The 22,943-nt window shown below is 28.9% G+C and overlaps 6 protein-coding genes across 6 annotated transcripts; 4 read left to right on the top strand and 2 right to left on the bottom strand.

The window, feature by feature from the left end:
• Positions 1-348: 348 nt before the first annotated feature.
• On the bottom strand, positions 349-3,477 carry cgd4_900 (WD repeat containing protein; the record flags this gene model as incomplete). Its single annotated transcript, XM_625691.1, has 1 exon — positions 349-3,477. The coding sequence occupies one exon, from the start codon at positions 3,475-3,477 to the stop codon at positions 349-351; it is 3,129 nt and encodes a 1,042-aa protein (XP_625691.1).
• An 812-nt stretch (positions 3,478-4,289) lies between these two features.
• On the top strand, positions 4,290-4,618 carry cgd4_890 (hypothetical protein; the record flags this gene model as incomplete). Its single annotated transcript, XM_001388018.1, has 2 exons — positions 4,290-4,381; positions 4,453-4,618. The coding sequence occupies 2 exons, from the start codon at positions 4,290-4,292 to the stop codon at positions 4,616-4,618; spliced, it is 258 nt and encodes an 85-aa protein (XP_001388055.1).
• An 882-nt stretch (positions 4,619-5,500) lies between these two features.
• cgd4_880 (ADA2 ortholog with a ZZ finger, SANT domain and a SWIRM domain) lies at positions 5,501-7,522 on the top strand (the record flags this gene model as incomplete). Its single annotated transcript, XM_625690.1, has 1 exon — positions 5,501-7,522. The coding sequence occupies one exon, from the start codon at positions 5,501-5,503 to the stop codon at positions 7,520-7,522; it is 2,022 nt and encodes a 673-aa protein (XP_625690.1).
• A 101-nt stretch (positions 7,523-7,623) lies between these two features.
• Positions 7,624-10,698, bottom strand: cgd4_870 (hypothetical protein with signal peptide; the record flags this gene model as incomplete). The annotated part of the gene is made up of 1 exon (XM_625689.1): positions 7,624-10,698. The coding sequence occupies one exon, from the start codon at positions 10,696-10,698 to the stop codon at positions 7,624-7,626; it is 3,075 nt and encodes a 1,024-aa protein (XP_625689.1).
• Positions 10,699-11,724: 1,026 nt separating this feature from the next.
• Positions 11,725-15,465, top strand: cgd4_860 (possible WWE domain; the record flags this gene model as incomplete). The annotated part of the gene is made up of 1 exon (XM_625688.1): positions 11,725-15,465. One exon carries the CDS (start codon positions 11,725-11,727, stop codon positions 15,463-15,465), a length of 3,741 nt encoding a protein of 1,246 aa, XP_625688.1.
• A 651-nt stretch (positions 15,466-16,116) lies between these two features.
• On the top strand, positions 16,117-22,392 carry cgd4_850 (large protein with signal peptide; the record flags this gene model as incomplete). Its single annotated transcript, XM_625687.1, has 1 exon — positions 16,117-22,392. The coding sequence occupies one exon, from the start codon at positions 16,117-16,119 to the stop codon at positions 22,390-22,392; it is 6,276 nt and encodes a 2,091-aa protein (XP_625687.1).
• Positions 22,393-22,943: the final 551 nt, after the last annotated feature.

The following is a 22,943-nucleotide window of genomic DNA, read 5'->3' as shown; positions in this document are numbered from 1 at the left end:
GTTACATTGTCTGGTTTTTGATTGGTTTTATTACATGTATTGTATTATTATATGTTTTAAAGGTAAGTTAACAAAACAAATAACTAACTTTTTTTTTACAATTATATTCACTTTATTCAATGTTAATTTATTTAGGGAGTGAGATTTATCATTTCAGTTTTGAGTGGATTTAATATGAATAGTAATTATGGTAATAATAATACAGCAAACAATTATCAAGCATTATAAAAGTTTTAAGCTTATTTAATAAATAAATACTTATATAAAATAATACAACTCAAAGTATATCTAATAAAAAGTGATGAAAAAAAATAAAGAAAGAAATAAGAAGAAATTAAAGTACTTATTTTACTGGTTTTTAAATAAAGTATCTAAAGTCAATCCAAGAGCTTGATCTTTTAAATTATTTTGATTATTAATTCCTTTTTTATTAAAGTTAATGGGATCATTAGCCTGGGAAATTTGGTTTGAAAGAAATAAATAATCTAAAATGTAAGATTTCTGATAAATTGAAGACAAATGAACTTGGATCTTAGTATTATAAGATCTAAATGCTTGCACAATTTGTACAAAACCTTCAATTTGATAAAGTTTATTGGCTTCAATCTTTGATAAAATAATATACATGAGTGAATTAGAGATCCATACAGTCTTTGAAATCGTAATCCATTCTAGCATAAAAGTGAATAAAGTTGATAATTCTTGAGTTTGTAAGCTCTTAATCCATTCAACAACACTTTTAATGCAATTAATTTCATTTTGAGTAGTAGTATCATTGGAATTTTCCTCAGAATTGAGTGTTTTAAATAATTCTTCATGATTAAAACAAGGCTTTAAGAGATTTTCAAGAATCAAATAAGTTTTATATTGTAATTTTTGTCCAAGAGAAAGATTTAAAGCATTAATATACTCTTTTCTATTAAAAAGCATATCAATTTCATTAAGATCTTCAATTCTTTTAAGATTTTGAAGATTTTTTTCATCTTCAACTTGTTTAGTATTATCCATCCAAAGAATAAGTTGAGAATCAGATCCACCAGTCACCATAAATCTAGTTTTTTGTAAACTAGATGATGATCCAGTATCATTTAATATGGATTGATTGGATTTTTGATTATTATTATTAATTGAAGATTGGGTAAAATTTGATTCTTTAAGTAGATTTAATGTCCAAATACGATCATTATGTCCAGAAAATGACTTAATACATTCACCAGTATTAATATTCCACAGTTTAATAAGATTATCAGATCCACAAGAAATAATTTGAAGACCATTTCCAAGAAAGTCAACTTGTAGAACTGAACCATCATGGCCTTGTAAAGTTTTAGTACATTGAAAGTTATTTAAATTCCAAATTTTAATGGTAGAATCTGATGAAGCACTTGCAACAATTTTTTCAATTGGGGAGAAACTAGATTGCCATACACCACTAAGATGACCTTTGCAAGTTCCTTGAAGTTTAAGATCAGGAAAAGACCAAATTTTGATAGTTTTATCCTCAGAACATGTTGAAATTAATTTATCATTATGGGATATATTAATATGGTTAATTTCTTTCTTATGAGCTATTACATTATGTATAGCAATAATAGAATTTGATTCATTATTACAAGATTTTGATAAGTCTTTTGACATTACATTAGCAATATTCCAAGCCTTTAAAGTATTATCATTTGAAGCAGAAAATAAGTAGAAGCTGGTATTTCCACGTATAAAAGGCTTTTTTTGGAAAGATAATGCAGTAATTAATGATGTATGTCCAGTAAGTACTGAAAGACATTCTTGGTTATAAGTGGACCAAATTCGAATAGTTTCATCTTTACTACCAGTTGCAATGATATTGGAGCATTTGGAAATATCCATGGTTAAAACAGTACTTGTATGACCAATTAGAGTGCTTTTATAAAATGGATATTTATTTAAAGACATAATTTGTGGAGTTTCTGTACTATCTAGAATTACACAGCTTATTGATTTGCTATTATCATTGAATGATAATATATTATCACGATCATGATCACCGGTACCAACACTATTATTATTATTATTATTATTATCATCATCATCGTCATTGATATCAACATTACAATTATCTTTTGAATCTAGACAGCTCTGATTATTTGGATCATTATTAATAAAAAGAGCTAATTGGATGTAATCAGGAGTATTACCAAAGAATGTTGTAAATAATTTAAGACTTGGATAGGATAAAATTACAATATTTCTATCTTCAGTAACCAAAATTAAAAAGCTATTTGCTGATCTCCTACTATTTAATGATTCTTTTTGATGGTCTAAAAACATGTATAGAATTGCAGACTGGTTAGAAGAATAGCTGCTTGGTGATAAAGTTTTAATTGAAGAACCTTCAATTGGATTCCAAATTTGAAGTCCAGATTTTTCATTACCAGATAAAATAATCCATGGACATTTCTTTTTTGAATTAACTTTATGACTATTTTTATGATTAATTTTATCATTATCACCATTATCTTTAAGATTAAGTTCGTTTGGGGTACATTTTAAAGAAAATGCAGTCTCTGTTGTATGGATTTGTTTTATTGGTTTTAACTCAAATTTATTCATGTCTTTTTCAGATTTGGAATGATGGTCCTTTTTTCTTTTCTTATTGGAAACATTTAAGTCTCCTTGGTTATCCTTATAAGTATTATTATTAAATACTCCAATTGAATCTGAACAAGGTATTTGATCAAGATCCCAAATATTAATCATATTATCAGCTCCAGAAGTAACTAATCCTCCAAGAGAATTACTATTTGAATTAATTTCAAATAAATCAAATGAATGGATTAAACTATAATGACAATTAGTTTCTACAATAATTTTATTTGTTGTTAAATCATAAATGATAATAAATCCTTCAACACAAGTTGAAAATAAAAGCCACCTTTTATTATGAAACTTTAATTTGGTAATTAGAGATTTATGAGCCTTAAAATTATGTGTTGTAAATCCTCCAATTGCATCATATATTTGAATTGTACCATCAGTACCACCAGTTGAAACATATTGTCCAGTAGAGTCAAATTCTATTTCTGCTATGCTAGCTTGACCAGATTTCCAAGATCTCAAATACTCAAATTGGACAGAATTAAGAATTCCTAATTCATCATGTTTAATAATAACTTTCCAAAGTCGAAAGATTCCTTTTGATCCAATTGTAAGTATTAATCTATTATTAATGTTTTTATTAAAATATCCAAAAGTGACAATTTCTTCAGAATGTTCAGTTCCCAAACTTTCATCTTCGTTATAAGGCCCAATTGTTGAAATAACGAATGGGCCTTTTTCTATTGAAACAGCTAAAATACAACCATCACAAAGCATAAAAAGTACTTTTGAATAATTATCATATTCCACTTTTCCACCAGAATATAGTTTTTTAAAAACTTTGTATTTTGTCCAAGAGGATGAAAGTATTGGATCACTACTTGTTACAAGACCTGTATTCATTTTATTGACCTTTTATAACGATTACTTTTGAGTTGAGTTTATTTAGTATTATAGATTTTATTACTTTTGTTCTTAAAGAATATATATAAATATAAATATATATATATATATATATATATATATAAAGTAATAAAAAGTGTTAGCCAAAATTTTAGAAGATTTAATTATTCATGAGTGTATTTGTTGAATGTTGGTGTTTCTTTAGATCCGGAAATTAAATTATTTCAATATATATATTTTCCAATTTTGTCGCTTAAATTAATGTAAGAAAACAAATCTTTAATGATCTAATATATATATATATATATATATATATATATATATGTATGTATGTATTATATAATTTTAATATAATAAATGCACTTCCAATCAAAAAGAGAACTTTTTATTTGCTTTTCCTTTTTTTTTAAATATTGTTTAAATTAGCAACTAAAAAAAATTCGACCAATTATTTACATTATAAAATTTCAAATTTGACATTTGGCGCCTATTACACGGGTACCCAAATAATATTTAATTAATATTAAAATCGTAGAATTTTGGCGCGCAAACCCAAAATCAAGATGAAGATTAAAAAGAAAATTACAAAGAAAAAAGAATCTAGTAGTGAGAATAATTTGAGTGGGAAGTAGTTTATTAATATTAGATTATAGAAAGATAAGGGAGAAGTCCAATTGTATATAGTATTATAATAAAAAGCAAGTTCCTGATAGAATTATTTTCCAAATTCATAGGTTAAAAAAAAAAAAAATAATTCAAAATTAATTATTAAAAACAAATATAATATTTTCTTTTTTTGTTATTTGGGAGAAATGGATGGGGAAAACAGATCAACAATATATTTTCAATTAGAGCAATTGCATAGTAAGTATCAAGGAACTGGACATATTAATACTAAAAGAAGGTGAGTTTATTATTATTTTAATTTCTTATGAATTAATAATCTTACAATAACTACTTTGTATGAACTCTTTATAGTGAGTGGGGAGATAACATCTTAAGGGATACAGCATCTTCCAATATAATGCATCAATCTAGAATATCATATTTTGCAATAGCTGAAAATACTAGCAAAGCTAGAATAAGCTTTAGAATGTTAGAATCAATGATACCAGCAAGTTTGAAGAAGAGAGAACAGTAAAAACTTCATTTGGTGATCAAATCAAATTTCTTATTTTAATAAAAGTAAAAAAGCGCCAACATTTTTATATTCTTCATCTGATATATAACTAATAAATATTAAAGCTAATCTTACAGCTTTAAGGCATTTATATATTATAATTAATTCCTATTACAAAACTAGAAATAATTTTCATACTAGTTGAAACCAATTTCTCTTTTTTTTCTGAGATATAATTTAATTTTCTAGATCATTCTCAATTTTTTATTTATTTAATCTCTAAATTCAAATACTATTAATATGGCTCATAATATTATTTGTGTATGAATGTGAGATCAAACAAAACCAATATTTTTCTTACACTCCATACATAATTGTAAAAACATTAAAATATGAATATTAAGAAAACATTATGTTCATTCTTATCAGTATATATATATATATATATATATATATATATATTTATTTATTTATTTATTTTATTTGTATATAAACATCTTTTTTTCATTTTCTTTAGTTTATTTTTTAACTTTAATCATAAATGGCGCCAACTACCCCGACAATTTTTTGACTGTATCGGTACGATTTCTTTCAAATTAAAAAAAAATGGGTTTGGCGCCAAATAAGATAAATTGAAAATAGAGAAATTTCAATAAATAAAAAGGTTGAATAAAATCATTTTAAATGAAAATTTTCTGCTAATATTGAATTTTAAATAACTTGTACCCAATTGTTGTATGAAAATACGAATTCTACCCAATAATACACACACTGGAGGGTAGTCAATAGGACAAGAAGAGTTGGAAAGACTTGTTTCACTTTAATGAAGGTCTTATTGAAGGTTTATTATATCAACAATTAAAAAGAATCATTTATTTGACTATACTAACCAAATCATAAAAAATGTCTGGAGAAAAAGAAAATGAAAGTGCTCCAGAGGAGGCTATGAACTTATTAGGTGAGGAAACAATTCATCCTGATGGAGTAAATTTATTAAATACTGTTGAGATTTCTACTCTAAGTGATTCATCTATTATCAAAGAAGATTTATCTGAAATTATGAAAAAAGGATTAGAAGAATTAAAAGAAAAGAGTGGAGCTCTTGATCAAATGGATGATGAAACCAGAGTTAATGACTTAAACATTATCGATGGAAAATTTAGATGTGATGTATGCAAAAAAGATACATGGGATTATAGAATAAGATGTGCAGAATGTATTGAATATGATCTATGTTTGGATTGTTTCTGTCAAGGAAAGTCAAGTAACGATCATAAACCTAATCATAAATACATTCCTGTAGGAAGATATACATTTAACTTACTAACTGAAAACTGGACAGCAGAAGAGGAACTTCTTTTAATGGAAGCAGTTTCAAGATATGGATTAGGAAACTGGTCTGAAATTTCCAAATATATTACTGAAGGTCCAGCTGGAGCTCTAACTATGTACCAAAAGACTCAAAAACCAGGATTTGGAAGTCATACAGCTGACGAATGCGAAAAACATTATAATAATTTCTATTTGAATAGTAAAACTAAACCTTTACCAGATACTAGAAATTATCTTAATCTTATACAAAAAACCCAAGATATTGCTAATTCTCCAGAATTAGAAGCTATTAAACAAGATCTCAATCTTTTAAACAAATCTGGACAAGAAAAAGATGACTCCGAATCGAAAATTACTGATCAATCATCTCATAAAGATTCATCATCTAACTCTATTAATACAGAAAATGATTCTAAACTCAAACAAGAATTAGAAAATCCTCAAGTCAAAAAACAACCTTATGGAAGAGCTTCTGGTGGTAATACTGGTAATAAAACTACTAGTACAAGTAATGGAAGCCAATCCAAACCTAGTACTAGCGTTATTGGATATATGCCTTTAAGAGGAGATTTCGATGTCGAATATGATAATGATGCTGAACTTTTATTAGCTGATATGGAGTTTAGAGATTCTGACACTCCTCAAGAAAAAGAACTTAAACTTCAAATACTTGAGATCTATAATTCCAAGCTTGACGAAAGAACATATAGAAAAAGGTTTGTTATTGAACGTAATCTTTTGGATATTAAATTACAACAACAAAAGGAGAAAAAGAGAACCAAGGATGAAAGAGATTTGCACTCATTCTTAAAACCTATTTCTAGATTCCAAACTGAAGAAGAACAAGAAAAGCTTGTTTCTTTACTTATTGAAGAAAAAAGAATTAGAAATCATCTCCAAAAAGTACAAGAATGGTGCAGTTTAGGAATTCGAACTTTGGAAGAAGTTAAAAGGTATGAAGAAGAAAAGAAGAGACGCGAAGATATTAAATGTAAAATCATTAACCAAACTCAATCGGGAAATCTTATTGCTCCTGCTGGACTTGGACTTGGAAATATTAAAACTGTTCCTAAATCAGGAATTTCCACTCCTTTTGTATATGAAGGCCAAGCTAGAGCCATTAAGAAACAACAAAAAAGCCAAATCTCTATTTCCAATCCTAATCTTCCTCTTAATACTAACTCTTCTAATTCATCTTCTCTTCCACTTACTAATCAACAGTCCATTAATACTATCTCTACTACATCCAATTCTAATTCTTCATCTGCTGTACCTATTGAAAGTTATCCTGGTGCTTCCTTACTTACTGATCAGGAAAAGCTCTTTTGTGATCAAATACAACTCCCGCCAATTTTCTATATACTCTCTAAGAGAATTCTTATTCAAGAAGCCAAATACCATTTAAGCCTTAATAGTAAAACTAGAAAAGGATCAACTAATCATTCAAGCAATAATAACCTTTCTGGTATACAAGATATCTCAACAAATGGAATACCTCATCTTTCTAAGGATGAATTCTCTAGAGTTATTAGATTAGATGCACAAAGAGCTGGACAACTTTACGATTTTTGTCTATCTTTTGTTGACAAATAACATCAATCTTACAAAGGAACTATTTCAAGTATATATTTATCAATCTTTTAATAATGTATATTATAATTAAATTATTACTAATTAATTAAAATCATCTACTTTTATAGCTTAACTAACATATTATATAAATTCCCTGATTGTTGAATACTATATGATTTAATATTCTCACATTTATTGTTAAACTCTTTTGAAACATACAATTCCTTAATCTCATTAAAGCTTTGCTCGTTTCTTGAACTTGGACCATTTACAAGTTTATCAAGGAGATCACAGAATAAAAATACTGTAGGTGAACTATTTCCTACTTTATTACCAATTTCTAAACCTTTTACTTCTTTAGAAAGTTTCTTACATTTTGAATTAGCTTTAGAAATACTTTTATTATATTCTTCATCTTTACTATTAGACTCCCAAGTACTAATACATAAATCGACAAATTCTTGGTCCAAAAATGATTTTGGATCATAATAAAGAATACATATTTCCATGATTAATATTTTACCAAATTGCTTTGGATTTTTAAATTCTATAGAATCACCAAATAGACCAATTAAAGTATATGAAGGAAATAGAGGAATAAATGGTTTTAATAAAGCTATAGTTCTTGTCTCAGAAATTTCTTTCAAATATGAAAAAGATGATAATGTATTAAATGGAAAAGTTCGAATTTTTTCACTCAAGATTAAAACCATAGTAGAGATCTTTTGGTTTTCTAGTATATTACTTAACATAAGTCTCTCAGTCTTAATGACCAAATTAGATATATGTATATTCAAGATCTTTGTATTGTATTGTGATAATCCAAGTATTAATGAAGCAAATTTTATGGATGACTTTTGAATAGATTCCATAACATCACCATCGTAATCTTCAGATAATAAATCTTTACTTAAATATTTGAAAGGATCACATTCTTCCAATATATCTTGGTTATTTTCATTATTATGATCAGATTGTAATTCATCTTGAGCATTTTGACTCTTTTCTTCCTCAGAATATTCTTCTTCTACTTCATAAATACTTTGTTCTATAGGACTATCTTCAATATTATGGTTTTTTTGATCTTTTCTTCCTTTTTTACTCTTTTTCTTTCTTAAGCTTTTATTTGACCTTTCTCCCACACTTTGAGAATCGATTGGAACCATTTTAGCATTTCTACATACAGAAATAATGATTTCTAAAGGATTTAATGTAAGACCCAAATCAATATTAGTAATGAACATAACTCTAAGTAAATGAAAAGAATTTTGTACATGATCAATAGCTTCAAAAAGCTCAAGTACTTGGTTAAGAGATTGATGATCAAGTTTTAAGCTTGAAATATAGTTTTTGAACTCAAGCCTTGATTTTCTTTGATCAGGAAGTTCTTGAAGCCTATTGATTAAATCATCCATTATTCTTGCTTGTAATAATGTAATAGGTTTTTGTTCTTTTGAAGAGAGAATACTATATAGATCACTAACTTCTGGATGATTTTCAATTTTGGACCTAATCTGACCTTGGTTGAAATGATTGGAATCATTTCCAGTAGAATGAATACCTTCAGTTTCTTTCTCTATATCATTTTCTTTACCTTTTTGTTCCTTTGATGGAATTTCCTCTTCTTTTTGATCAGATTCAGTACTTGATTGAATATCAGCTTCTTTAAATAGGGTAAAGTTTGCAACATGTAGAGATTCAAGTATTGTACTAATAAGAATAATTTTGAATTTGACATCAGTAGAATTATATTCAGTTTCAATAAACTTTAACAAATCATTCCAAGAATGATGACAATTTTTCGGATATTGACTCATAAAATGACGAGATCCTTGATTATGCTTAGAAAGCTCACGTGTAATAGAGTTATTATTAATTGCATATACAAGATACTGATTTAGAAGTTTCTCAAAGAGACCAGGACTAGTAAGTTGGTACTTTTGATGGATAACTTTGGATTCATTACATCTTTTAAGCCATTTAATAAATAGTTCATTATATTCTGGTTTCAAATCAACAGATAAATTCAAGTTTGACTGGTCAAAATTCTCAATTAAATCATCATCTTCTAGATTTACCGAAGATTCAGATCTAGATTTTGATTTTGAAGTTTGTTTAATATTTGACTTAGATTTTCTATTTCCAGATCCCATTTCTGTATAATAAACATCACTAAGAATACTTTGGTTTTCAGGATTATACTTAAAGTTACCAACAATGATTGGAATAATAACTCTAGACTTATTCACATTTGCTCTATTCCAACATGAAGTCTGTATCAAGCTAGTCATTAACTTTGAAAAGATGATTCGATCAGTAATTTCATGAGCTTCAATAACAAACAAGTATGATTGACCATTATCACTTGTTCTATGTTTACTTAGGCCTCTAAGTTTAACACAAAGATTCTTCACAGCCTGACTAATGGAATATGAAACTCCTGCAGAGCTATTTTTACCATAAGCTCTAGTTTCTTCTCCATTTTCAGAAGAATAAGAATGTTCTTCATTTTCTGATGTATTAGAGATTGATTTAGATACTTCCTCTTCTTCCATTTCCTCTAAGGCAAGTTCTTTGGAAACCTTTTTTGTTAATACTTTGAGTATAATTATAACAGCAGAATCTTTAAGCTTATGGTAATAGTTTCTAGCAATTTTGTATATATCTTTAAATTCCTGTTTTTTTTCAATATATAATACAGGAGAAGTTAATACAGTAGATTCACTCCATAATCTAAAGAACCACGATCTAACTTTGGATTCAAGAATATAATGCTTTAAAACTGATTTTGTATAAGATTTAAATAATTTGGATGATCTTTTACTATGTAATCCTTTTTTACAAAATTGTTCATGACATACAATTTTTGTATTCAATTCAAACTCATAAAGAAAAGGATTATAATATAAAGAACTTAAAGTAGATTCATCCCCTTTTAATGGCGATTCAATTGAGTAGTTTTCTTCATAACTTCTTCCTGTTTGACTAAAATCTAAACTCAATACGTGCTCATCATCGAATGTAATTTCATTAGTAAATTCTGTTTTTGAGCCTCCTTCTAGGAAAAAATTTGAAGACTCTGATAATTCTCGTGAACTTTCACCATATATTCTACCCGCCATAAGTATTACTAGTAAAACAAAGAAATACCATTGTAAGATCCAAATTATAAATACTTTTGTCATAGTTAATGTCATAATTAAGAATTAATTTTTTGTAATAGTAACAGTAATTTACGTATGGACAAGGCAAAGTTTTAAAAAAATGTACCCAAATGTATAACTTTACCTTAGTCTTTCTTTTTCAAGTGTTTTATTATTTATTCCACTAACTTGCCAGCTACTATCAAAATGTCATTCCTTACTTTTATATAATATTCTTTAAAACTTTCTTCTTTTCAATTTGAAATGCCCTTAATGTAACTCATTCGCATACAGATACATAGAATTATGTACTTTAACCCCAGAAGGAGTCTTCGGGACTTATTCTTTTTAATCTTCTTTTTTCTTCACTTACAATTATTTTGTGTATGCATATAATACACACAAAAACATTCTCGGCGCCACTTCTGTGGCGCCCGCGCCATGGCCATTTTAAATACAGATTTAAAGCAATAAATTAGCATGGAGATATGAAAGAAATAGGGGGGGCGGGCGGATAGGGAATTAATAAGAGATAAATTTCAAAATTGGCGGAAAAAGAAATAACATTGAATTAATGAGATAGTACAAACGCAGCATGTATTAAATTGGATAAGGAAGAATTATAGAGAGTTGAATGATAACACATTAAAATAATAATATTGGTATTAATAATATATTAATATTGATAATTATTAAGCTAATAAATTGCAATAATATATTTTCAGAATAAGTAGTTGAAGATCCGAATTAAATACAATTAGTGAATTAAGAAGATTGAATTAAACAAATAAGTGAAAGCTATAAAATTGAGAAATAAGAGACCCAAGTTTATAGGAATTTTTAATTTACTAATTTTAGGAATTAAATTTAGTATTATATATGGTAAATTTAGCAAATATTTTTGCATGTAAATATATGCATATGTATATAAATACTTGTATAAGAAATTAACAGCTAAGCAAACAATAATTTTTGACAAAGAAGAAACAAATTAACTAGTTTAGCATTGATTATGGATATAATTAATTTTAAAAGCTTTAATATAGTAATTTTTGATCCTTGTGCTCTATTGAATGAATAATGAAAATCGATGAACATGTATTTGATAATTATAGAGAACTTAGCAAGAAAGATGATAGTTATATACAGTGCAAAATGCATGATGTATCCATAAATTATTGTAAAGATCATAAAGTTGATTCAACTAACAATGACTCATGCACTAATGTGAGTCCAGTATTTGATTCGAGTATATCTAATAAACAAACAAACTTTGTTAATGAAAGCTTTATAAATTCTAATAAGAAATTAACTCCAGGAACAGTTCTTGTAGGAAAATCAGAGTTTTGTGATAGAAACTATGATGGGGAACTTAATAGTCCTAAAAAAAAGCTCGAATGTTCTGTACACTGGATGTATAGAAGTGAAAGAGGTTGGATGCCCTTTTCAGAAAGAAATAATGTCTACATAGAATCCAAATATAGGAGTAAAATAGAAACAATTGTTATCTACCCCTATCAAATCGATTTTATAAGCTTTATTCAAACGAACCTTTTAACAGGCACTGAAAGACGTATCCTGAGATGCGACAAAAACAACTTGTCGATAAATAGAGATAAAGTAAACAAGGACTTAGTAGTGATTGACCCTCTACTTAATTTGCTATCCCTCAATACATCTGGAGTCATTCGAAATATATTCAATTTCCTTAGCTCTAATAATAATTATCATAGATGCAACACCACTTTGCAAATCGATCGCACCTTTGCCGCCAAACCCCCAAATGGCGGCAATCTTGATAGAAAGCAATTAATTATACCAAGATTACAAATTGAGAACTGTAAAGGGAATTTATTATCAGATTCAACAATTAATACAGATTCTCATATAGAAGCAACATTATCTCCAACTGGAGGATATATGATTAAATCTCCGACAAAATCTGGAATTAATGTAACAAATAAGTGTAGGGTTAATGCTTGCAACAGAGTAGTGCAAAGTGACGTTGCAAGTACAACAAATGTTGCTACCAATGATAATGAAATAAGAGATAGTAGAAGAAATCGTTCTGACATGTCTGTATGCTTTGAAGATTGCACTAAAGAAGAAAAAAAAGATGGCCAACTTTCATCTTTTTCCCCAGATACTGGTCTGGATGATGAGATCAAGATTCCTAGAATATACTTTCATGGTGTTCTTGGAAGCAATATCCCGACAAAAAATGTTAAACTAAATACTGATGTATCGCCATCATCATCATCTAATACTATTTCGAATAGTTCTATGAGTAAATTTGGCGAGACAAATAAAGAAGAGGGTGAAAAGTCTGGTTCAAAATCTCAGTCTGGATCTAAAAGTTTATTCTTTTTTACTCCTCATAAATATAGGAAGAGCGTGGGTATCATCGTTCCCAGGATTTTGTCTTCCAAGTTTAACAATAAGAAAACTACAAAGAATTCAGAGAAGGAAACAAAAAACAAATATGTACGGTTCAATTGTGGATTAATGTCTCCAGACCAATCCAAACATACTTTGGGAGGTTATATAGGTACTCCTAGGAGAGTGAATTCTAACTCTTCAAAAGAAGGTCAATCAAAAAAGAAGCGCGATTTGGAAGTTTCAAAGGAAGTTGCAGGAAGCGAATCCTATAGTAGTAGCCCTTTATTGGATAATTCTAGTCAAACTTTATCTGAAAGTGCGAATTCTAATTCTACCAAAACTGATAATCTTAAAGCATTTTCTGTCAAATCTGCTTTTATTATTTTGAATGAAGATGCAATTCCTTTTGATATTTCTGAAAACAAGCCAGTTTCAATATTTGATGGGGGTAGGGGAATCGAAAAAGTAAAAGTAACAGGATCTGGGATTGGAGTTGGAACTGGAGGAATTGTATCTAATAATGAGGGTGCCGGGGGTTACCTCCGTGTTTTGAATAGCTGGAATAGAATTGGAAAAATGCAAAATGAATTTTTTGAAACAATGTCAGAAAGGGAATTTAGTAGTCAAAGAATATCTATGGATCTCAATGATTTTGAAGATGATAAAACTGCTTCAGATACTGATGCTAGATTTCTAGTTGATGAAGACTCAAGAAAGTTAATTAGCTTGGGAAACTTTGATAATAACACAGGAAAACCTCGACCAATTAATTGGTGGTTTAACCATAGCGTCCGACACATTACCGTTAAGTTTAATTGTGAAAACAACTTTAATAATAAATCTACTTCACTTGAAATTATTCCTCTTCTAAAACCACTTCTTACTGGGTATATGGATGACCAAATTCCAATCGTTAGAAAACTACTTCCAAATAACCAAGTTTCTGGAATTTCTACTCATGTTTTGTTAGGACTAAAAAGCCTAGAAATTATTGGCTTAAAGCCAAACAAGTCAGAATTCCCAAAAATCTCCGAATTTTGCTTTACTGAACTCAATAACATCATTCCAATTTCTCTTGAAGAGCTTTATATTGTTCAATCAATTATTCCAATTTCAATATTTTCTTTATTATTGACACGTTTCCCAGTACCGGCTGCTTCAACATTTTCATTTTCACTAATTTGTAATGATGATGAACTCCCAAATACAGGTCTTCAAACAATCCAAGTTATAAATTTACACTTATCTCAGAATCCATGTAGTCATATTAAAAGACGTAATAGATATGGAATAACTAGAGGAAGAAAACATTTAGCATATTCTGGAGACTATTCTACTTGCAGTCATGTCCATTTGGATATATTTAGAAAGTACAACCACGTGAAAATTTGTCCATGGCTTGCTATTTCAAATTTTGTTGATGAATTTGTATTAAGAACTCCTATACTTGTCAAATGTATTATAGATCCACATAATATAATGGTAGTTCCATCATTTAATTCCAGGAATCTCCGAGATAATTCTCGTTTTTTATATGACCATAAGGATTCACAAGGTAACTATGGAATTAACAATATTGGGGAACTTTCAAGAGGAGCAGAGTTTGTGATAATGACAGCTAATTTAATTTTACCATTGTTAATTATTCAGTCACATTCAATTCAAAATATTATTATTGGAGGAGAAATTGATAATCAATCTGAATCATCGTCATCTAAGAATGTTAAAAAGCTTAGAGTGGATTCAATAGTATTTTCTTGTAAGTATCTTCCTTTTAAGTTTTTTAAAGTCCGAAACTTGGACTTGTTTTTAGATTTAAATATAGACAAGACCGAATTGGGACTTTTCATAAGAAATAATAACTCCAAAGATGGGATCGAATCTATCTCTTTTACAAAAGTACCAGAAGGAAAGAATCAGGATATTAAACAAGATTCTGATAGCTACTGTTTTCAGCAACTTTACAACTCAATTGATTCTTGGATTGATGAATTCTCTACTTGGCTAGATAAATATGTATGTTGTGATTCAATAGAAATTCTACATGTTAATTTATATGTTACGTCTAGATACCTTGAATTAAAAGTTAATAATAACCATAATAGCAATAATTCTACTTATAGAGATAATAGTAATGTTTATTATGGTATTGGAGATAAATTAAATGGTCAAAAATCTAAACATTTTTATAATGGTCAAGCGATTACTGAAACTGAATGCTTAAATAATGGTAGTGCAATCAGTTTTGGATCTGAAGGAAGTGTTAATGCAGTTGATTGTGATATTGCAATATCAAAGAATATCTTTAATTTTGACCCTTTCTACCAGAAGTTTTCAGCAAAGTCCAAGGCTAATCATAATTCGCTGAATGATGTTAAGATAAAGGTTTGTATTTCTAGTCATCTACAAAACTTTATCTTTGATACTATAAATCTCAGCTAATAAGTTTTCCCTCTTTCTATCATTGGCTTAGCCTGTCTGATAAATCCTACACATAATCCTAATATATAATATAGTAATAATTTTAGTTTTTATTTATTCAATTAAATCTGCAAAATTCTTTCTTGTTACAATTATTTTCAGTAATATCTTAAGCTTATCATAGATTATAAATTTCTTTTACTCCTTTTTTTTCTTGATTAAAATATTACTTCCTCTCATTACTCAGGCTCTCTTAATTCAAGATTTACCCAGGTCTTATGCACCAAACATTCCCCACACGAGGCGCCTTTTGGCGGGCAGACATTTTTGCATGGACAATTTGGAGATTAACTATTAGGAAGAGTACGAAGGAGAAATTAATTTAAAAAAAAAACAATAGTAAAACAAAAATTTGGAAAGTAAAAAAATCTAAAGACAAAGAAGTTAATTGAATAAGGGATAGGTATTCAATTAATGTTTTTTGAAGGTGAGGATTTTTTTTAATTTTAAGATTGGAAGCTATTAATATAAAAGAAGAAATAAATTTAATATAGAGAAATCAATTAAGAAGGGCAGATAATTGCTTACGTGGCTGCATGCACATGCAGTTGAGAGGAAATTATTTGCATGAGAAATTGTACACACACCAGGATTTTTGAGTGACAAGAGAAAATGAGAAAGAATTTTCTAAAGTTACTTAATTTAATATTTTTGGGTGGAGCATTAGTATTAGATGGAGTATTTTGTACAGATGATAATAATGAACAGATAAGGCAGGCATTGGAATCTAGGAATGAAGATATTACAGAATTGAGTGATTTCTGGAATTGTATATCTACACAAGTTATTAGAGATAAGTTTTCGTGGAATAGAGTACATAGAATTGGAAGATATGATTCAATGCCTATAGTTTTTCCATCAGTAATGAAGGAACAGTTGCAGAATGTTGATATTCTAGATCCAAGAAAGTTTTATTTGGGTTGCATTGGAATACTAAAAGTTTTAGAAGCAAAAAGGGTGATAATGCCAGGTTATGAGGATGAGCTTGAGAAAAATTATTCAAGAAAGACATTTTGTATTTCAGCTGCAGAGTATTGCTATCCAATAAAAGGTAGACTTAATGTAGTTAAGGACTACTTTACAAAGGTTTCAGAGAAAGCAAGAGAGGCTATCTTGGAGTCAAAGGAAAAACAAATTAGTGAGAGAGAAAAAGAAGAGATTGAACGACTTGGGGATAAAGAGGATTTGAAATTATTACAGGAAGATCCAGATTATGGCAAGCCCCAGCATCATCCTTTGATGGAGGAGAGAATTCGATCGAAACGTATTGAAAAGAACAAGGTGAGCTTCCCGAAGCTTGGAAAGGACTTAGAATCTCAGTTGGAATTCTTAGAAACTACATTGGAGGATGTTCCATTAAAAGTTCATAGAGTTAAAGGAGGAGATGAAATAGTAAGGACTGGAATTGATTATGAGAAGTTATCAAAAGTTTCGCTTTATAATTTACCTCCAGATTCTGTTCACGTATCAAAAGGAGCTTGGAATTTTTGGAGATCTTTATTACAACAGGAAAGCCGGGATCAATCCATAGGTAATAGAAGACTTACTATATTGAGTCAGAGTTTCCCAATTGAATTGAGTGACTTTACATATAATCCAAAAAAATTGTTGAGGTTATGTAATCAAACATTATTTTCACTTCTTAAGCAAGATTTATTAGATATTTCAGAGTCCGCTTTGAATGAATCAAAGAAATTACCTATTGTTAAACATTCGCAGGAAATAAATGAGGAGAAGTTCCAGGAATTTCTCAAATTTAAAAGTCTAGATACAGACAAGACCGTCGGACCTGATAATATTGATATGGACTTTATTAGTCACCAATTTGTCATTTTTCAGTTTTGTACAGATTCTGTGGATATTTTCATAGGTAATAGACAATGGAATAAAATTATTGAAAGACAAAACTACAGAATATATGGATTACCTTCTGGAAGGCCTTTCATGCCTTTCAAATTTACTTTTGGAAGAGATGTATATGAGATGAGAAATAATTGTGCTGGATGTATTTGGGATTTATATGTTAACAAGGTATCTAAAGATCTTTATATTGATGGTCATTCAAAGTCTGGTAAATTTGATATTAATCTAGTAAAGAAGAATATTGAATCTTTTTGTCACTTTGCTTCAGTTGCCTTTTTCCAGGGAGAAATTTCTTTGGATGAACAAGAATCTAGTGATTATAGAGAAAATGCTGAAAGAAAAGGTGAAGATTCTGCTCATATTTATAATCCAAAAGTTTATGATTTTGAAAAGAAAAAGCAGGAAGAAGAAGAAATGGAAAATTATGAACAGGTACGCCCTGAAAAGCAACAATTCTTGGCACAACCACTTGATGATGAAGTTTATCAGGTTTCATTCAAAACTTCTCCAACAGGATATCACGTATTCAAGAGCAATCAAAGCTTAAATAAACCATTAATGGAACAACAAAAGAATTCAAGACGTTTGTTTGGAACTACAAGAAGCGTAAGTGAAATATTAACACAAGGGGTTTCTATTGGACTAACTGTCGGAGAGACAAACCAAAACACTTTAAAATATGAATCAATTTATAAAATTAGCCCAAGAGAATCATTGGTGGCTTTTCAACAATGGAAAGCAATTATATTACAAATGACAATAGATGAAAGTAATCACAAATTACCAACCATTTCTGAACTTCCAATCGATCAGCCAAGGGAGTGGAATACACCTCAATACTCTAGTGAAAAGTTCCTCTTTGTTTGTTTTGAATTGATTGGTTCACTTTTGTCTCAATCTAAAGTTAAAATTAACTTACAACATGGAGCAGAATTAGATGGTTTTCAAGATAAAGCAAAAGAAACAATAAAGATTTTCTGTAGAGATGCAACAAATAGATACTTTCAAGAATATAAACACTTATTCGATGTAATATCTGCTTCAAACAATGGGGAGCCTTTAATGGATGAAAATAAGGTATCTTCAAAATGGTCAATTATTCAAGAACAAGTTATCATTGATTATATTTCAGGTCTGGAAAATAGGATTACAGAGGTTTCTCCATTGTTACCAAATGACTTCTATCCAGCTGTAGAAAAATTGGATTTTGAGTATCAATGTATAAGTACAATTTACCATGGATATATTTCTGTTCCTCCAAGAGTATTAATTTCCACTAATTTCAGTGAAGAACAAGAAAAGAATGAGGAAACAATTAAAGGTGAATTGAATAACTTAATTACAGATTTCTGTAAAAGAGCTTCCAAAAGGTATTATACGGCAGTAGAGTACATTACAATGTATAATGAATCTAAGAATTGGCTAGATCCATTGGCAAAAAATCCATACTCAATTTCCTCTCATCTTCCAATTACTCCAGGTTCTAATAAATCTGGATCTATTCAAGGTATTCCTTGGCCTCCAATCAAATCTCCTTCATCACTGGTATTTATTGGCAGAGAAAGGCCAGATCTTTATAGGGATGACTGCTTTTCGCATATATGGAGAGTATGGGAAAGTGGAATATATCGAAATTTATATATAGATGGAACAAACTTTGAGAAATGCAAGAGCTTGGATATGGCAAAAGTAATATTGGAAGAGTTTTGTACTACATCATCTATAAAGCTTTTTAAGTTGGAACCAAAATTACTTCCTCAAAGAAATGTTTTAAGTATGGAACACAAATTGTTGGTAGGAATTCATCAAATGCGTAAAAAGACAAGGAAGGTTGAACTTGATGTGATTGGAGATGATTTACCAAAGAATGAGAGAAAGAATAAAACAATGAGTCCTCAGCAGTCAGGTTTTGATCTTTCAAATGCAGATACGGATGAATATAGTGCAAGCGATATTGATGAAAAAGAGAGTGATTTAGAGGAGGAAGAATTTAAGACTACTGAGAAGAAAGAAGCTAAAAGACAATGGGATCAACTTAAACAACAGTTAAAAAGAGATATTAACATGAATTATATTCGCTTTGTTAAGCTTCCGGAGTATGATCAAACTTTATATACATTATGGCCTAGCCCAGTAGCAGAATTAGTCTTCACAGAACATTGTATTAAAGTGTTAGATGAGCTATTAAAGTTAAGATTAGCAATCATTTCAAGTCATAATTTGAATGATAGAGAATACACAATAGAGAGATTCTGTGAAGAATCTAAATTTTATGTATTCTCTGATCTTCAGGAAAAGACTAATGATGAATTAAAAGAAGATGAACTTGGATATGAAGGGGATTCTGAAGGAATAGGAAGAAAAATACTAGAGGAACTTCTAAGTACACTTAAGGAATTATCAGATGAAGGATATCCATTATTTAAGTGGATGGAAAGCGTAATGAACCTTAAAAATCCAGGTGATAGAGAAACTTTATCTAAAGCAATCAAATGGGGTCAAAGAAAAGGAGATTGGCATTACTTAGAATTATTATTAAGAGAGGTAGATAAAGAGACTTTTATGAGTATACAAAGACATTTACAAGGGATTTCTCCGCAAGGATTTTTAATGACTTCAGGACTTTTTGATAAAGATACAACAGTAAGTATAGAAGCAACTTGGGGAGCTATTTATTTACAATCTATTAAAGATATTAAATCAGGAAATCCAAGAATAATTGGTTTGATAGGAAGTCCACCTCCTAGAGAAATTTGGTCAGGAGCAAATAATGAACAGGAGTTTGTTTTATTATGTACTGAAACTTTAAAGAAGTTAAAGACTAATCCTCCTTTTATATCTTTTAATACTCAAGGACAAGGTGAGAGAGGATATATACAGAATTTTTGTGAAGATGCTTTAGATACTTTGATTTCATTACAAAGAGAGCCTGATAAAGTATTGTCTTTGGATTTTTCATATTCAGGATGTGTAAATGAATCAATGAGAAAATGGCAATGGAATCAGATATATACACAGATGGATATTGATTTAAAAGAGTTAGGAAGTTACAGAATTACAGGTATTCCTCCAACAGTTAGTCATAAAATTTACAAAGGAGGTAAGACTGTTGATGAAGTTGAAGATCAGTGCGGTGATGCTTTAGAAGAATTGGATAAGAGAAATAAAATTAAGATACTTAGTAAGAATGCTTCACAATTTTGTAAAGATGCTGCAGAGAATATATGTAAGGAAGATGAAACAGGCAAGTTTAATTGTAATATTGAAAGAGCAAGATTAGAGGAAATGATATCTGAGTACTATATGGATACCCCAATAGGAAATCCATTAAAATTGGATTCAAGAACAAGATGTATGAGAATTTGGACTTTACTTAGAAATTCGGTACCTAATGCATTAAAAAATAAAATATTATCAACGTATTCAACATTAGGAAATGAAAAGTTTGATATTACAAATGGATCAAATAAATTAATAGATATGGATTTAGATTTAGGTTTTGAAAGTGAAATGGGCTTACCTGGTATGAATAGTTTAATGGGAGATGGTAATAATAATATCAGATCAGGAGGTATTATGAGCACAGTATTAGATAGTAATATTCGTTTTATTGCTCTTAAAGAGATTATGGATGTATGCAGTCCAATAGATACTCCAAGTCATATAATAGGGGTATTTATTAAAGCAATGAGAAAGATTCAAAAGATTAATTCATTGAGATCATCAGAAGAAGGTTTGTATAATTGGATTAGAGAGTTAGTAATAAGATATTTAGCAGATGAGAGAACTGATAATGAATACTTTGATTTAACAGGAGTGAATGTATTTGGAGATCCATATTCAAAGGATGACAATGCATTGGATATGTTGAATAAAGGATTACATTCAAGAGGTATACCAAAAAGAGTTAGAGAGCTAACAGATCATGAAAAGTTGGTTATGAGAGAAAAGGATAATATGAGGATTAGTTCAATAGTAGATGGAATAGTAAATCAGGTACTTCCTTCAATTGCTCATTTAACAACAAAAGAAAAGAAGAGAGAAATCACAGATCAAGCATTATTAAAGTTACAAAAAGAAACAGAGGAGAGAGATTTGCTATTAAATAATCAAATAGGTAATAATGAAATATTGGAAAAGATTAGAATTAGAAAAGAACTACCAGCTGAAGAGAGGAATACTATAGCATTGGGGAAAGTTTCAATACCAATGTTATCTGGAAGAATTGGTAGGAACGAAGACAATATAGTTCATGGTAGTAAAGGCTCAGGAAAGATTTTGGCAAGATTAGATACAAGGTGGGATAAAGTAGGTAATAATGAAACATTAAGGTTTAAGAAAATAAAAGATCAAAATAAAGCTTCAAAAGTATTAGGTAAAAATATGGAAAGAAATTTCAGAAAATTAGATTCTGAATGGTTGAATATTCGAACTTTTAAGAGCTATGTATTGTTAAATCTCCCAAAAGATAGGCCTTCTGAGTATGGTGATAAAGGATTTAAGGATATATTTAATAAAGAAACAATGATAAGAAGATGCGTAAACTTTTTCTCAAATGAAAAAAATATAGAAGATTACAATATTTCAATTAAAGGTAACTATATTGAAAGATTATCTCATATTAGAACACATTGTACAAGATCAGCATCTAGAACATACGAATTAACAAGTAGATCATCTTCAAGTGGAAATAGAGCAGGAATTGGAAGTCAAGGCAATAAGGGAAAAGCAGTACATAGAGCAGGAAGGTTAATTCATGTAGAGGGTGAAAAGAAACCTCTTCATCAAATCATTTCAAAACAGAGAATTGTTGCTGGTAACATAATTGAAAATTCTGAAATATCACCTGAAGAACTGGAAAATAGTGAGCCGATTACTACAGATTCTCAAGATAGTCACTTTAATAATATAGAAGTACATCATGTAGGCTCAAATGATGGTTATAAAGCACTTTTACCTGAATATGTATCAAGAAGAAGTCATATTAAAGGTAAGAATAGTAATAGAAAGAATAGACAAAATTAGACCAAATTAGAAAAATTTAGAAATAAACATGAAATATTATTATAATCATCATTGTATATTTCCAGTAGTAAAATCATTTTCATATTAAATTTTATATTTTAAAATAAATAAATATTAGATTTTGCATGCAATATTTCTTCTCTTTTTTCCCATTTTTTTTTCATCGCTTTTTTTCCCACTTTTTTCTCGTAATATTAGTCCAACAAATGTCTCGTCTCGAGACGGCGGCATTGTTGGGCGGGTTCATGCGAATTAGAAAATTAAAAGTAATTAAAAAAATTATTAAATATTAATAAAGGAATAAATAAGAGAAAAAGAATTAATTATTTTAATAGCTAAAATTAATGGCGTCTAAGTAAAAATAGCAAATTGTAAAATAATATTTGGTCTAGTATTCAAAAGTAATTAATTGTCAATTTTTGGGGCGGTATTAATCAAATATATAAATGATTAATTATTATTAATATTATTAAAATATAAATATAAATAATTAAGGAAGGAAAAAAAAAGTAAAATAAATTTCCAAGACAGGAAAAATTACAAAATTTTTT

The sequence above is a fragment of the Cryptosporidium parvum genome, chromosome 4, assembly GCF_000165345.1.
Source record: "Cryptosporidium parvum Iowa II chromosome 4, whole genome shotgun sequence".
Taxonomy (NCBI): domain Eukaryota; phylum Apicomplexa; class Conoidasida; order Eucoccidiorida; family Cryptosporidiidae; genus Cryptosporidium; species Cryptosporidium parvum.
Note: the sequence above shows the minus strand (reverse complement) of the source record. Positions and strands in the feature narration are given on the sequence as shown.